Source organism: Aulonocara sp. 'chitande type north' Nkhata Bay, linkage group LG4 (assembly GCF_057382095.1).
Source record: "Aulonocara sp. 'chitande type north' Nkhata Bay isolate Kocher_YH1m ecotype deep benthic linkage group LG4, A_spYH_male_GT1.1, whole genome shotgun sequence".
Taxonomy (NCBI): domain Eukaryota; kingdom Metazoa; phylum Chordata; class Actinopteri; order Cichliformes; family Cichlidae; genus Aulonocara; species Aulonocara sp. 'chitande type north' Nkhata Bay.
The window spans coordinates 13,698,286-13,715,335 of NC_141347.1; the positions used below are offsets into that span (position 1 = coordinate 13,698,286).

Below are 17,050 nucleotides of genomic sequence, written 5' to 3' on the forward strand. Positions count from 1 at the left end.
ATGTGGATATGCATACCAGAAAGGCAGGGGAACGCCCTGTAACTTACTTTAAAACTAAATATGTTCCCTAAAACGGTTGCCAGACTAAGACCCCTGTAACCCTTACCCAGTTAGTTAGCAGCTAATGACCACCACTAATTGAGCATTTAATAAAAGGACAGGTAATGTTTTGTCGCACTTTTGCACACACAGCACGCTCATTTGTTTCAGTTCATCAGTTGCCACGAGACAGCTTTCATCGTGCACACAATAACCTAATATTCCTGTTGTTAAAGACTATAGTGTACGCTGTACACCCTACTTATTGGTTTTTGTTGCATCAGTCTACGTCTCCCAATTAATTACGGTGCTTCCCCTACAGCTCCGCATCGCCCAGGCAGCAAAAAATGAGCGTGCGCTTTGCAAGCTTGTTCCACCAGCGCGCTCTGCTGCCAAAGGTGAGCTTTGGTTCATGGTTTTCATGTGACTAATGCAAGCCAGATCATTTTATTTAGCAAAATTGTGAATAATAGCTAAATGTTATTGTTGAGGGGCACAGGCAGGACTCCACACACAAACACAGACATAAAAAAAAAAAAGAATAAAATAAAGTTTAAAAAAATGCCTCATGAAAAGGGCACTTGGGGCACCCATCAGGAAATGGGCAGGTGCTCACACCCCCTGCAAGTCCCTGGCCATATGCAGATTTCAGATATCATGTCACATTTGACCTCTGACCTCTCCTTCAAAGTCAATAGACTGTCAAAGTGATAAAAACTGCTATAGCTAGTTAAATCTATGTTTCTCACTGACATTTGTATTGACAACATACAGACATTTAGGGAATGATTCTAATTATATTGTTACTTTGAATCTCTGACCTCTTCTGTAGGATTAAATAAGGTGAAACATTCATAAAATTTCCTTTATCTTTTAAAAATAGGCTTAAAATTGTGCAACTTTTGTTTGTTTTGGTAACATTTATTTTATTATGACTTTGTTATGTACACAACAGTAACAGATTATCAGTGTTTAGATACATAACAGTTTGAATACATGTAGAATTCTCATGCATACTTTTAATATTTATTATTAAACATTTAAATGAATTTTATTAAAGAATGAAATAAATGTCATGCATGTATATATTCACATGAAAAAGGTTTCAAAATATCAAAGAAAACACAATGAAAATATACAAAATACAGCACTATTCCCTTAATAGTAAGTACTGCCCTGACAGTGAGTTGCCTTGGTGAAGGTTTGTGTTGTTGGAGTGCATCTTGCTGTTGTAAATTAACTCATGATTGTATAATATTAGTTGTCTGTATGCTGAGCCACTACAAATAAGTTAACAGTAAACAGTGCCCTCTACTGACTGAAATCACATATGGCGCTATTAAAATGTAGTCTCACACGGCCTTTGTTTAGAGACTGCAGAGTAAAGGAGTTAGGGAACTACAACACTCAATGACGCACATATATTGTTTTATATATTCGATTAAACCAAAATCTTTTGGTGTTTGTATATGATTTAACATTATTAACCTCTTAAGAACTGAGGGAAAAAACGCACCTCTCTGTTTATCTGTGTCAACTACAGAGGACATAATGTCTCAGGGGGAAATTTACATAATTAAAGTGATGATATTAGGAAAAAAACTTTCCAGATAAATAGGGGAGCTAGTCATCATTATCGCAGTTGTAATTTCTGCCCATTGGGTAATTTCAATGATTTCTTTTGATAAACAAATTCCCTGAGATTTAAAAAGTTAGTTTCCCGAGTGACCTGGGCAACAAGGAAGCAGACATTATGATAAATGAACATAAAAACACAATGAAAATGCACAAAAATCCAACTGGGATAGATTACTACTGGGTGGACACAATATCGCATCATATATAATACAAAATCTAGATCAAAACGGGAACAATTTAGTCTGTTTAAAGCAAATTCTGCATTTGGAAATTTGGTCTTTAAAATATAAACAAGATATTAGAGCAGTGGCATACAGTCCCAACAATGCCGCCTGACCATCCAACACCAGCGAATGAACTTCCAGCATGCGCGGATGACCTTCCAGTAGCAGCGGCTGACTGCCCAAAACCAGTGCCTGAAATTCCAAAAGCAGCGGCTGAATGCCCAGCCACAGTGGCTGACCACCCAGCAGCAGCGGGTGGCCAACCAAAGGCAGCAGTTCATCGCACGACCACAACGGCTGGTAGTCCGGGAAGGTAGTCACAACTGAGGGGACTGCACTACCAAAAGACAATCTTGCAGACACTGAGGACAGCTAAAATTACCTGGGAATCCCACAGGGTCAGCGTTCACCCCAAATCCAGCACTTTGAGATTGCACACTAAGCAAAAGGAAGGAGGCTGAGGACTGGTGAGAGTCAGAACCACAGGCCAGGGGGAGACAACAAACATCAATGAGTATATGAGGAAGTTCGCCACAACCGACCACGTGCTTAGTGAATACCTTAGATAGCAGACACACGAGAAAGAAGAGGAGCAAGAAGAGGGACCATCATAGAAAGGATCGGCCGGTATGTACCATTGGCAGATAGAGAAAGTGGCTGACGTACTGACATCCTACCAGTGGCTGGACAAAGCTGGACTGAAAGGCAGAACAAAGGCACTAATCAAGAGAGCACAGGAACAAGCTCTAAGGCTATGTTCACATTGCAGGTGAAAGCACATCAAATCCGACTTCTTTGACCCTATGCGACCCATATCCGATCATGGTATCGGCAGGCTGTGTAAAGATGGCCCTTTACACAATCTCCATTTCAAAGCAACAGAAAATAAAAAATTTTTGAAAACTTTGCATGTTCAAACGACAAACTTTGCATGTTAAAAAACTTCCAAAAAATTTAATACAGGGAGCAAAAGCTTGAATTTCCCCTTTTCTGTTTTACACCAAGACTTAACAGTCTCAACCAATTTTACAGATAATAAACAAATCTCAACAATTGAAAGTGCTTTAGAGGCTCACTTTCTTCCCCTTTTTAAACCTAGTGTGAGGGTCTACTAGCCCTGTTATGTAGGGGTATAGAAGTGCACGGGCTGCCTTGAACGACCAGGGGGTAGTGGGATCTGGGTCTGTGACCTCCCCTAGTACAGTTGATCCGGATACTTACTACTGTAAGAATGGTTTTAGCTGTCTGGCTGTTGCTGGTGCAGTAGGGGAGGGCTCCAGGGCTTGAACCTGCAAACAACGGCTGCCCGGAGTGCACTATGCTGTCTAACCATTAACTCAGCCTAGCCCCACATACCCGTACCCAACCAGACAACTTGGGTGCCCCTATTCCAAAGTAACCTGGTTTGACAGAAACATACTACAGTCACTTTTAAATCACGTGTAACCCTTTTATTTGTTCAACTGGCCCTCGTGAACCTAGACCGTCCACCAACGTTAACGGGGCCCTGGAGAACACAAGTAACAGAAAGAAAAACCCCAAAATACTCAAAAAATTAAAGAAACCCCAATAAAACAAATAAAACAGGCTGTTACTCCCCAAGGTTGTGAATTCTCAAAACCACTCTAGCTACGGGAAAAGGGCCCAACATCACAATACAGCAAACCAATGAAAGGTTAACACAGAAACTTTCTTATTTAGGATGGTTAACACAGCTCACATTATTCGAAATGTCCACACAAAAAAATAATTCCCGTCTTTAAAGTAAAGTCCGATCCTCCTTGTCCTTGTCATCCTCTTCATCCTACTTCTTCACCTCCACGTCCTCTTCCTCGGCCTCCTCTACTTCTCACTCTTTCTGCTCCCTCCATTGTACTCCGCACACACAGCTTACCTGTATTATAGTGCTTAGGCTGATTGCAAAGTGAACGAATTATCTAAAAAAGTTTTCACATGTGAAAGTGTGCCAGACAGTTGGCAAATTAGTGTTAATGATAGCCATACATGTGTATACTGTTGCTAGGAGTGTGTTGGAAATTTGGTAATTGAGTGTTGTGCAGTGAATTGTGCCTACAGTTTTGCAAAGTGTGTGTTACAAAATTGCAAACTGAGTGCAAAGCAGTTTTTGTGCTTTTAGTTTTGCAAACTCAGTGAGTGGTTTTGCTATAAGTCTGAATAGTTTTAGAGATTGTGCTACAGGAATCACAGTTAGGGTTTAAGCATTCAGAAAAAACTGTAAGATCAAAGTGGACCACAATGTAAAATGAGGCTAATGTCCCTGTCCTACAACTATGCTATGACGGATGTTGCATAGTTTGTCCACCAGAGGGCACTCTGCAACTTCCCATTTGGAAAAGGGTATTTGGAAGACCACAAACAACCAGCTGTCCAGTGCATGAATTAATTTAACATTTTTAGACACATCCCCAATACATCATTTTAAATATAAGAACTGGCTTTATAGTAGGATGAAAATACTGAACTCACAGTGACCAATTTGTCTTTTACAGAGGCAAAACTGCAAAATGAGGCTATTGTGCAAATTTTTAAAGACATAACTGCAACAAATGCAGCAAACCTGCCCATGGTCAGGAGACCAGGACCAAATCAAATCCAGGGTTTAAGGATTTAAGCCTGAGGACATGAATATAAAGAAAATGCGTTTTGCTATTATAGGGTTATAAGAACAGAATTAACACATTTTTATTACAATATTAATTATTGTATTACTACATGGTCACAGTCTGGCTTCAGTCTCTATATACTAGAACACTGAAAATGTTTTAGAAAATTTTACAAAAGTACAGCTTACTTAACTTTGAAAATCTTGTTACATACATTCTTCACTGATTAGGTGCTTTAAATATGTAGCCATGAACTACAGATGAAATTTAGTTTAAACTAACCTGTGGCTAATTTACAGAAATGTTTATTAATGTACATTATCCCTGGTAAAAAAAAAAATAATAATAAATAATAATAATAATAATTAGAAAATAGAATGCAAAGATCTAATATGGAAAGCCTTAAATTTCTATTCCAAAGATAAATTTTAAATGCATGCTAATACATTGAGAAGAAACAGGAAGAGCTATAGCTGCATTGTGGAAAAAGTCCCTGGATCATAATTCTGACTCACTGCAAAAACACAAAACTCTGGAGGAACTTGAGAATTAATTCATCTGGATCTATTTTAGAAATACTGTGGCTTACTTTTCTAGAAAAACCTGCATCATATGATATCCTGCTGAACCTGGGCTTCCGCAATTACACTGTTATTCAGACTCTTCTCATTCATAAACAAAGCTTTACTCAGTGTCAAACGTACAGCACCCTCCTTATTCCAACCACTCCTAGCTCCTGCTCATCGCTTGTAGGTGAAAGGCCGTCGGCCATTGAATGGCGAGTAAATTAACCTGCCCCGCCTCCTGACGTCACGTATGTCCCCTGGCTGTGATTGGCTGGTGATTTAATGAGCGCTGCAGAACAGAAACAGAAAAATCCAACACGTACGGCACGCAGCGTGTGTTGAAGTGTGAGCAGAGCTGCTTCACTGAGCCAAGCGGACCCAAAACAAACCAGCAGGACTGCGGCTCAGAAGAAAGATAAGGGAGAGAAGAGCCTCGCACTGAGAGAGATAACCATCCTTATTTATAAAGCTGGAAGCTCATTTTATATTTTATTTTGTTGGTTTTTGCACTGCAGCTGATAGCGGATGCATTTTCTTCTCCATTATGTAAATTAGATATTTTTATGCGCCTCTTTACACGAGAGTGGACCTTGCAGTAGCATTTCTGCTGAACATTTCTAGATAAGAACAGTGAGGGAGCAGAAGACATGGAGAAAGCACAGGGCTTCTCTCCGGACAGAAACGTCCTCTGCCTGTTTGATGTGGACGGCACTCTGACACCACCGAGAGAGGTGAGCTCGCTTCCCATCGATAATCTTATTATTATTGTTATGATCAGATTTCATGACAGCTCTCTCCTCTTCTGCCCTCATCATTGACCTCTGATGAGAGGCACCTTACTGTAGAGAACACGGTGTCCTGATGACTTCACGTGCTCTTTCTCACAGTGTTTACTTTCCTTTTGCACTCCTTGCTCCTCCTATACACATACCCAGGTACGGGTCTGCGGGGATGCACATGGGTGTATATCTTCAGTGTTATATTAATGGTGCTCCATGGCGATCTCTGCAACTGACCAATCACAGGGCTGTGATGTAATAGTTGCATCTCGGAGAAAAAAAGTGTAGGGCGACACTATGCACTTTAAGATGCAATAAACTCATAACTGTCAACCAGGAGGTTTCAATCCAATGTGAATTCAAACCTGTATTTATTATTTGAGGTGTTTTTTACAATTTAATTACCAAGTTTTTAACCTTTCACAACATCAACTGTGCATCAGAAAGTCCTTCTATCATAAGGTACTGAAGGCAGGCTTCGCCATGCAGCTGCATGCAAAGCCTCTCAGTAAGGTACACATGTTGCTGTGCAGAATAACTGAGAATGCATTGCTCAGCTGGCTTATTGCAGGAAATTTAAAATAACCATTTTTGTTACCAGTTATCTAAGGTTTAATAGAGCCTTTGATTTTTGTATCTGGAGCGTCTGATTTATGCACACTCTCTTGTTCTTTTGTCTTTGACTTTCTATGCTCAGCTTCATGCAGGATCACTGGTGTGTGTGTGTGAGTGTGCGTGTGTGCAGGACGCGTCAGTGCCCGGATATTGCATAATGTGGTCTCCTTTGAGTGCAGTTCGGGGAGTTTTCCTCCTTACATTGGGAAACTTTAAATCTGCTCCAAATAAATGACACTACACCTCTTTGCAAGATAGAGAGCTTGTTGTTGATGACGATATGTGTGTCTGTTTAGGTGTGTTTGTGTCATTAAAACATAAAGTGATAATTAAAGTGTGTTTTTCCTGTTTGTAGAAAATCGACCCAGAGCTGGATGAGTTCTTCCAGACTCTGCGTAAGAAGGTGAAGATCGGCATCGTGGGAGGGTCGGACTACTCGAAGATTGCAGAGCAGCTTGGGGAGGGAGATGATGGTGAGGAGATCTCTTCCTGTCTCAGCCACAGACGCTTGTGATTCAGCAAGCTCCATCACCCAACATGCCCTGACACAGGCTGCAGGGAGTAGAGCTGAGGTTATGATTAATTCTGGAAATAATTTTGTATTTAAGCCGCAAATTAAACTAAAGCAAGCTTCCTTCTAAACGCGAGACCTGCCATAAATAAATAACAGCGCAAGCTGGTTCGGCCAGTCATTAACTTCATGTGTGTTGCATGTATGTTCACTTCACTTTATGATCTTGTGATTCCCCAAACCAGCAGCCAAAGCACACAATTGTAACACGGGCATTGCACCAGCAGCCTCTCAGCTGAGTTCACGCCCAGCTGCTGCAGGCAGGCTGATAACCTGTCTGTCAGTCAATATGAGGTTACCGCTGGAATGCAGCTGCAATGTGCTTAAAAAGAGCTCGGCAGTTTCATTTACCCTGCCAAGTGTGCCAAAGGTGAACCTTCACTTACTTTGTGTTACAATGTCACAGGTAATATTAACGTTGCGTATTTGAAATTTGATACAGCTGTTGTAACTAACATGTTTTTATGCAGTTCTGCATGCTTTTGTTTTACTGGCTTTTGCCTCTGTTAAAGTTATAAAAGCAGCTTTAACACAGGCTCAGCTACAGAGCTTCCTCATCATTGTCTTAGTGCAGAGTGAGTGTGAAAGTCAGGAGGATTAAACTCGTGTAGCCAGCGTTACATACACTTTAATCTGCTGCTGGGTAAATATAGCAGCTATGTCTTCCGATTAGCGAAGGAGCTGCTCCAAATTTAGTATGTAGGTTAAAGAGAAATAGATGAGCACATTTAGGTACATTTGACCCGTCTCTTTTCTTGCAGTGATACACAAGTTTGATTATGTGTTTGCTGAAAATGGGACAGTGCAGTACAAAGATGGGAAACTCCTCTCAAAACATGTAAGTCCTCCTATACTCAGATACACGTTTTTATGTCCTGATTCAAAAAATAACAGTAACAAGAATACAAGTAGAATTGTAATGAAAGGAAGATTGCACAAAAGCATAAAGAAAGTAATTTGCTGTCATAAACCATGTTGTAAAACTTAGTTTTACTCCATTTGTTTACCCTGGTCTTTTCGTGTATTTTAATCCCTGCAGGCCATTCAAAACCAGATCGGGGAGGAGCTGCTGCAGGACCTGATCAACTTCTGCCTCAGTTACATGGGACTTATCAAACTGCCAAAGAAAAGGTGAGACGGTAAAAAGAGCTCACAAGAATTAGGCTACGAGCTATTTTAACCTAAGGCAGAAAGACAAACCTGAATTCCAGCTTTTCAGGAATGTGAGGTATTTTAGCAATGACCTGAGGCACTGAAGCAAGAAAACACAATTGTGTTGTGATTTCTCATCAAATATGAAGCTATAACATTATGTTTAAACTCAAGTATTATATCCTGACGATGCCTTTCTGCCGCAGGGGTACATTTATTGAGTTCAGGAACGGAATGATCAACATCTCCCCCATCGGTCGGAGCTGCACGGCAGAGGAACGAATTGAATTTTCTGAAATCGACAAGGTAAACTTCATTGGCAGAAGTACTTTATTCAGAAGCAAACACCATGTATTTATTTATTGTCCCTGCAGGCATTTTAGTAACAGCAAAACTTATGCAGTGCAGTTAAGCTGCCATTTCTTTGCTACAAAAAAAGGGTGAAAAAGCAACAAAACATTGTAAAAAAAACATCTGAATAACATCTGACTTCCGGGACAAAGTCCTTTTGACAGACGAGACCAAGATTAAGATGTTTGGCCAAAACGAAACACAGCATATCAGCATGAACACCTTAGACCAACCATTAAACACTAGGGGCGGTGGAAGAAATCAATAAAGCATAGCATTATGATAATTTGTGTGGCAATATTGTACTGATAAGGATACAAGGACAGGTAAATATTTATATTTTATAAATTAAATTAAGACATTCTGGGAATACCTGTGAACAAGACTGAATACTGTGAACATGCACTGCTTTCTAGAGATAACATTAACCGAGCAAACTCGCATTTAATCAGCTGAACTGAAAACTCATCCAACACTGAACACGCTTACCTTGACAAAGCTCTCTGCTAATTCAGATCAACATAAGGGATCAGTATTTCTGCATGAGTAAAAATAGGACAGCAACCTCCTTAAGTCTAAAAAACAATCTCTGGCTGTCTGCTGATCCTTCTACCAAGCACAGTAATAATTAAGCTTTGATTTACACTCACAGGATATTGAGTTCACCGTTAACTCCTCTGTATACCAAAGTATTCTAGACTCAAATGCGAAGCCATCTGTTTAAAAGCTAAAGCTTGGTCCAAATTGGGTCATGCAACAGGGCAACGATCCCAAGCACATCAGCAAATCTACAACAGAACGTCTGAAAGAGAAAAGAATGAAGGTGTTGCAATCAAAGCCCAGGCTTCAATTTGATTAAAATGCAGTGGTGGGACTCTAAGAGAGCTGTGCATAAACAAATATCCACAAATCGCAATGAACTGAATCAATGTTGCAAAAACGAGTCGGACTGAATTCCTCCACAGCTCTTCGAGTTATTGCTGCTAAAGGTGTTTCTACAATCTACTGACTCATGGGGTGCACGAAGTTTTTCCACACACTGCATTTGATTTAGTTTTAGATTTAAATAATTTTAGAAGCTGAAGGACCAGATGATTGATTTTATTATGTCCTGACATATGAACCTTAAAATTAAATATCAAATATCAGTCACTGAGAGTTACAGCAAGTCGTGTTACTGTCTCGGTTACAAAGACAAAGGACGTTAAACAATGGCGAGCTTTCAGGACCGCTTAACAAGCTGCCCATTGATGGCTCACAGACACAGGCGATATGGAGGAAGTCGAAGGTTAACTCTTCAGTTACCTGCTAACATTTAAATTCCTGCATTCTCTGCTGTATTCATAGAGAAAATGACATGGCTACTGCAGCGGTTTCTGTGAACTTGACGAACTTTTACATTGCAAAAGCACTTTTACTTCGTTTTTGCCATCGAGCTAACTGGGTTGTCATTCCCTCCACAGAGAGAGAAGATCAGAGAGAAATTTGTTGCTGCTCTGAAAAAGGAGTTTGCTGGAAAAGGACTACGGTTTACTAAAGGTGAGAGAGTTTAAACTGAAAGCATCTTCACACCCACTGATAAATATAATAAAGCTCTCTGTAAATCTTCATGCAAGAAAGCTGACATTACTGGGACACACCTCTTGAAGCGATGATTAAAATAGTATGCAACTGATACTTTATCACTCTGATTGTAATTTATTTGTCTTGGTAATCACTTCAGTTATCATCAAAACATCAGCTATTATTTCATACCTGAACCAGCCAAATCAGTTCACCATCATCAGCCTAACACTGGTTCTTTCAGGCTTTGAACTATTTTAAGCGACTCACTCTTCTGGTTTGTCAGACCAGTAAGACCGCCTTTGTTTTTATGTTGTTTTCATGTTCAGTTAAGTCAGTATTCAGCTCAATACCATGTAGTTTAATGACAAACCACATCTATCTGCCTGCTGTATCTTATCTCAGTTTACAAAGAGGCCCCTCTGTCTCCCACCTGTATGCAGTGTCTTGGACCTTGTACTGTTGATCTGAGGCCTCGGTTAACTATTACACACTCGCTGTTCCCTGTCTTGCTTTATTAAAGTGTGTCAGGGAAGGTGAATCAAGTACTTGATGTTTGCTTACGTGCTCCATGAGGTGTGAACTTCAGCTGGTGATGCATGAAGGCTGCCCACATGCGAGACAGCTGGCCTTGTTTACCCACGGCAAACCTGCTTGTGAACATCCTCGACATGTAGCAGCAAAAGAAGGGATTAGATCTTACTTCCCCAGATAAATGAATAGAAAGATACTGAGCATCAGTGTTGGTCAAGTTACTTGAAAAAAGTAACTTGACCAACACTGACCAACATACTTCCCCAAATAAGTAATCCCGTTACTTTACTGATTACTTATTTTCAAAAATAATTAATTGCTTAGTTACTTAGTTACTTTTTAAAAACACGATTTACAACCTGAAGAGGTGATAAAGCGATAGATCTTTCAGCCCAATTCTACTTTTTCTACATAATCCATCATACAAAATGTAATCAAATGGAAAAGTCTCTTTTTAAAACTTGTTTTATTAGTTTTAATCTTTTAACTTTATGCATCAAGCAAAAATTTAATTATATGCAACATTCTCTGACTGGAAGAAATTTGTTTAACATTTAAACCTATTTTCTGCACATTCCAGCACATAAAATATTTTTTTGTGTGTGTTTACACTCAGTCTTTCAAATAGATGCAAGTAAAACACAGCAGAAAATAAATAAAGTCAAAGACTAGCGGTCCTTTTGCTCTATTTTCACCTGTAAAGCAGGAGTGGGGTAGGCGGAGGTTTACCCTGGTGCAGGTGTGCCGCAGCGGTCAGTTGAAGAATCTGCGAGTTTCTCTGTGAGTTTCCCATTACGTCGTAGCGCACTCGGTGCTTGCTTGGAAGTTTAGGGGTGTTTTTTCGCTGTAAAAACAAGTTTTCTTCCCACGCACGATGGACACTAATGTTTTTGTCGCTTTTTATGGAATCAAACTCAAAGGTCAGTACTTCCAAGCTTTAAACGCTGCACGCTCATACTCTCTCCCGCACTCGATATATGATCCATTGTTGATCTGCACACAACTGTTGTCACGAACGTCGCACTCGCTTACGTCACTGTCGTGAGACATTCTCACAAAAAAAATCACGGTTTTAGTAACGCAGTAACGCAGCGTTCCTACGGGAAAGTAACGGTAATCTAATTACCGTTTTTGCAATAGTAATCCCTTACTTTACTCGTTACTTGAAAAAAGTAATCGGATTACGCGTTACTGCCCATCTCTGCTGAGCATATACTTGTATTCTCTTTTGTTTAAAGCAGCTGTGTGTGTTTTATTAATGACACCTAAAGAAACAGGTCAGTCAATCCAGAGGATGTGCAGCGGTGGTGATTTATTAGTTTGTTTTGCTCAGAGTTTATCTTCTTGCGAATGGCTGCTGATATAAGCTGATCTCTGCGATAGGAGTTATATAACTGAGTGACACTCTATCCAATCTGCATTGAGAGTACAGAATGTAAGGGACACTGTGCACACAAACATTTGACACGAGGTAAACGACACCCTGTGTGTTCTTCAATTAAATAATGCCTGTAGTTTAAAGAAGGCTCTGTTTATATGAGGAAGGCGATTAAGAGGTGGATGTATAACTATTTAGCTGAAGCGGTTGAGTAAGTTTTGATAAAGGTCAGATGTGTACATCTGTGCAGTGTCAGCAGTCATCTGGGGGCAGTTGATGAGGGTGAAGAATGCATGTCGAGGGTTGGGGTGGGTTGATTACAGATGTGACTGAAGAACTGCCATGTTTAAAGTCTGAGGTTGAAGGTGTTTAGGACAGAGGCGTGTGGAGGGTGTGTGAGGGAAATAGCGCTCTGATTGGTTGGAAGCTTCTCGGCTTTTGTTGTTGTTTTTGAGCTCTAAAGGCTTTAACTGAAAGACAAGATGGCAAAAAAATGTAAGGTATGATGGGGGAAAGAGAGAAAGAGGTCCTGCTAAAGGCCTCCGAGCGAGATGTTTCACCCACATTTCACAGTTTAAATGTCACCGGGGTCATTCAAGTCAGCACAGAGCAACGACAGAGCTTCTTCTGTTACATTTAGAGTTTAAAAAAAAACTTGAGCTGCAACATAAATCACCCTGCAGCCATGATAATATCTCTGCTCCCTTTTCTGTGACTCTTTAAACACAGAAAAGTGCTCAGCGCTGTTTCGACAAAGATTGACGTACACAAGTGTGTTTTGGGGACACATTCCTTTTCCTAGTATGCTGTTTTCTCTGCCAACAAAGTTCCTAGAAAAACACTGCTGTATGTTGTCAGTAAGAAGCCAAAAGAATTTTTTTTTTACTTTATAATACAAGCTATTCTTTGAAGCTATCATTCGCGAAACACACAGTGTACATTTAAAGTCTGAGTCATTATAATGACAGCCATGTTTCTTGTCATTATCTCCTCTTAGGTGGCCTCATCAGCTTTGACATTTTCCCAGAGGGCTGGGACAAGAGACTCTGTTTAGAGGTGCTGGAGAGGGAAGGCTTGGATGCCATCTACTTTTTTGGCAATGAGACCTCAGATGTAAGTTCAGTCATAAACGGTTAAAAAGCAGGAATGTTCTGGAGACTACAACACCCCAACTGTATGTGATTGTGAAATAGCTCATTGATTGGCCAGTCAGGCTTTCATTTTTCATATTTTGTGCTTTGGCATGTTGAAGACAATTGTGAAAAACTCTTCACATGGTCACAACTCATCAGCCACAGTGTAACCACTCTCTAAGTAAGGCCTTGTTGTACCTCTTGTTTTCCTATGATGACCATAATTTATAAAATGAATGTTTATTCTATTAAAAATGACTTGAAACTATAACTTCCTAGGGAAGTGTTTATGATTTCTATCCAGTCCGACTTGTTTTAGCTAACAGAGAAGTCCTCCCCCTTCTGGCCATTAGAAAGAATGCTGGTCTAAAGGTTTAAATCTGACTTGCTTTCACTTTTACATGAGATGTTTAATTGGCACCAAGGAGTTTTGCAGTTTCAGTAAGCCTGTTTATGTTTTTCCTAGATGTTTTCATTTATGAGCAATTGCATATCTAGAAGAAGTGCAGAAATTAGACAAAGTGACTTCCTGGATTAATAGCATTAGATTCTACATGTACTGGCCACTTCATTAGGTACAGGTCAGAATGGGGAAGAAGTGACTTTGAACGTGCCGTCGTTGTTGATGTCAGATGGCCTAACGTGAGCGTTCACACAGAAAAATAGAAAATATCAAGCGGGCTACAGAAGCAGAAGATTTGTTGTAAACAGCATGAAATCCATCCTGCCGGCTGGTGGTGTAATGGTGTGTGTACCAATGAGCATAATTTAAACACATCAGCCTATCTGACTATGTTCATCCCTCGTACCATCTGACAAATTTTCAGCAACTGTCATGTTGATTTGGACCAAAATCTCTCTTTGAATCAGTTTGATAAGTTTTGATCAAAATTCATTTTTACCATATTTGACAGAAATAACGTGGAGACGTATAACTTAGTTTTTCTATGAGGATGTAAAAGGGTGTAGATGTGAAGAGAAACAGCTGCACTTCTGGGAAACCCTGGAAAGACTCCTGCTTGTTAAGTGTCCATTCAGTTGTTTTGCAATCTCAGTCCAACGGTCCCAGAATAATCAGGCCTCAGCCAAATGAAGCTTTATCTGTTTTTTATGGTTTGTTTTGCTCAGAGAGAACAAAACAAGCCAAACCAGGCGGCACTAATCTAATGGTTTTTCTTTTCTCTCTGCAGGGAGGAAACGACTATGAAATTTTCAACGACCCACGGACCATCGGCTTCACGGTCTACTCTCCAGAGGACACAGCTCGGCTCTGTCGGGAGCTTTTCTTTGACGCTTTACCACATGAGTCCTGATGTCCCGAACTGCCCCCTTTCTCCTCAAGCCCCGTCTGAACACGAGTCTGTGGCCGTCTGCTGGCGAGCTCAGACTGTTTTAAAGTGATGAAAGGTACCAATACCGATCTCTCCATGTTTTTAATATTTCTACTAAATTTAAATGGACTGAAGCGGGGTGAATGAGCTACACCTGTTCGGAAAGTCGCAGTAATTTTTTTCTTTTTTTTAAAGAAGGGACGTTGACGAGGGAAGTGTTACATGTGCGGAGGACTGTGCCCGGAGATGTGCTCTGACCGGAGAGTCGCGTTACTGTGACGTGTTATCACGTTCACTTTGAGAGATTGTAACACTTGATGCAGTTTTTTAAAAATGTAAGACTTGCACTAATGCTGACATAATTTTTGCCAATGTATTGTTTTTTAACTCTGCTGATGGAGGCGAGCAGTGTGAGAGACTGACATTAAACAGGTGATTTATGGGATTTTCTATGAAAACGAGATTGGAATTAAGGGCCTTTCTTAGATCTCAAGTCGAGGATACAGAGGAATCATTCCAGATGTTTTTAATGTCTGAACTGTACGTGTTTGACTGTTTTACCATGTGATCACAGGAACATTGGATTTTTGTTTTAACTTCTTTAACAGAAAGAAGCTTGGTGCCATTTCTCATTCTGCTTCTCAAAGCTTTATAAATCACATCCAAGGGAAGGTTCTAAAGATTATTTACTGTAATCAGTGAATTAAGCTACTGTCACTGTATACTTACGTGGCTCAATATGGAAACTTTTTCTTACAAGCTGGGCTTTTGCCTGCATGTGATACGCGTGACTGCATCTGCTGATGGTTTTCCAGTTGTACGACATTATCAACAGCTGCTTAAAGTGGAACATTCAGGCTCATTTCCAGCTGCTTATATTTATTCTTTGACTCATGCTGATCAAACTAGTCTTTATTTATCCTACATTGAGCCTTGCTGCAGATCGTCCTCTGTCTGAAACAAGCCACTTTAGCTCCTCTCCTCTTATGCAAGCTTTCTTCTGATTGGCTGCTTGTCCTAAACCAAAGGTTTGAGAACAACAGGAGAGAATTGGGTTCTGAGGATATCAGTAGATGGAGCCGATATTGGAAAAAACTCAGTGAAACTAAGGTTTTAGAGCAGTCTGAAGCTTGAGGTGTTCATTCATGTACAAGCCAAATAGGTCCTCGTTAACCTCCTGGTGTCCCCATATGTGGACATCACATTTTGGGTTATTTAGACCAAAATACTCAATTTTGCTCTACAAGGGCCTGATATCCACTTACGAGGACATTATGCTGCTACTGTTCTGTCGAAATTTTAAACGAATATCCTCATATGTGGCTCTTATTTTTCTTAAAAACAAAAATAAGGTAAAAAAAAAAAAAAATCTGGTAATTCTTTGTTTTTACATTCATCGGGCCCCAATCAGCCCAAATATCAAAGAGAAATTAAAAATGCATGCTGTGGAAGAGTTCGGGTCTTAGGAGGTTAAAGTGTTTCAAAAATGCCTTTTAATGATGTTTAAAATGTGTTGGCATCATTTTTCAGTCACATCTGTTATTGGTTTGAAAAAAATCATCGTACTTCATGGATCATTGATGCGAATATGTGGATTTTAGTAAGTCATATATGGAACATATCTGTTTCTGACTGTAAGCACTCCTTCAACCTGAAAGACTACAGGGGTCGTGTAGACTGACATGCACATCTGGATATGAGCCTGTAAACTGACTGTAAGATTGGTAACATATGGATGAAAATGAACTGTATTAAATGTTTATTCATTTTCTGTTCAGTGTGATATGTTGTCTAAGGACCTCAATGTGTTTTCCAGTAACTCTTTATTGAACATCAAAGTGTGCAGGAATCACTTGTCTACTTGTTTCTCCAGTCAGAGCTCTCTGTTGGTGTTGGTGTTTTTCTCAGCTATTTTACATGTGAAGCACTTCAGGCTGACAAAAACTTTCTCTGTAATCTTGTCACGATTCCTTTCCTGGGTGTGCTAACACTGCAGAGACAAAGAGTCCAGCTCCACCTCTCTGTGGTTGAATTGGAGACTGAAGCCAGAAACAAAGCCAGATTGGGACGGTGGCTCTTCAGTAAACAGCCTTTTACCTGTCTTTCTATACCCAGTCACTAGATGGCCTCTGACTTAGAGCTGCAAGATTGTCATTTTATTCATGCTTTTTGTTGCAGCTCTTTTTCTCGCTTCCTCCTTCTTTGTTGTCAACTTCTTTGACTGTTGTCAGCTGATTATGGTGTGATAAGCCCCTATTCCTGCACATGATCCACATCCTGCCTTCCACCCTGACCACCACGCTTTCCTCCCACTGACTGGACATGTTCAAGTTGTCCTATCCACCAATCAAGCTGCAAACATCATCACTGCACTGGCTGACTGTCCACTGGATGGATTATAATATCAGGCTGTACTTGTTAATACTTGGTTTTATATTGAATATATCTCAAACAAACCTTAATAATTTCTTTTCTAATTAAAAACCCATTAAACCATTGAATATTATATTTCATGTAACTAACTGTGCATGAAATAGTTACCATAGAGGCTT

At 40.0% G+C, this 17,050-nt stretch overlaps 1 protein-coding gene across 1 annotated transcript; it reads left to right on the top strand.

Moving 5' to 3' along the window:
- The first annotated feature begins 5,409 nt into the window (after positions 1-5,409).
- pmm1 (phosphomannomutase 1) lies at positions 5,410-16,269 on the top strand. The gene is made up of 8 exons (XM_086288587.1): positions 5,410-5,822; positions 6,841-6,958; positions 7,818-7,894; positions 8,096-8,187; positions 8,415-8,514; positions 10,023-10,098; positions 13,032-13,147; positions 14,358-16,269. Exons 1-8 carry the CDS (start codon positions 5,739-5,741, stop codon positions 14,478-14,480), a joined length of 786 nt encoding a protein of 261 aa, XP_086144713.1. The 5' UTR covers positions 5,410-5,738; the 3' UTR covers positions 14,481-16,269.
- Positions 16,270-17,050: the final 781 nt, after the last annotated feature.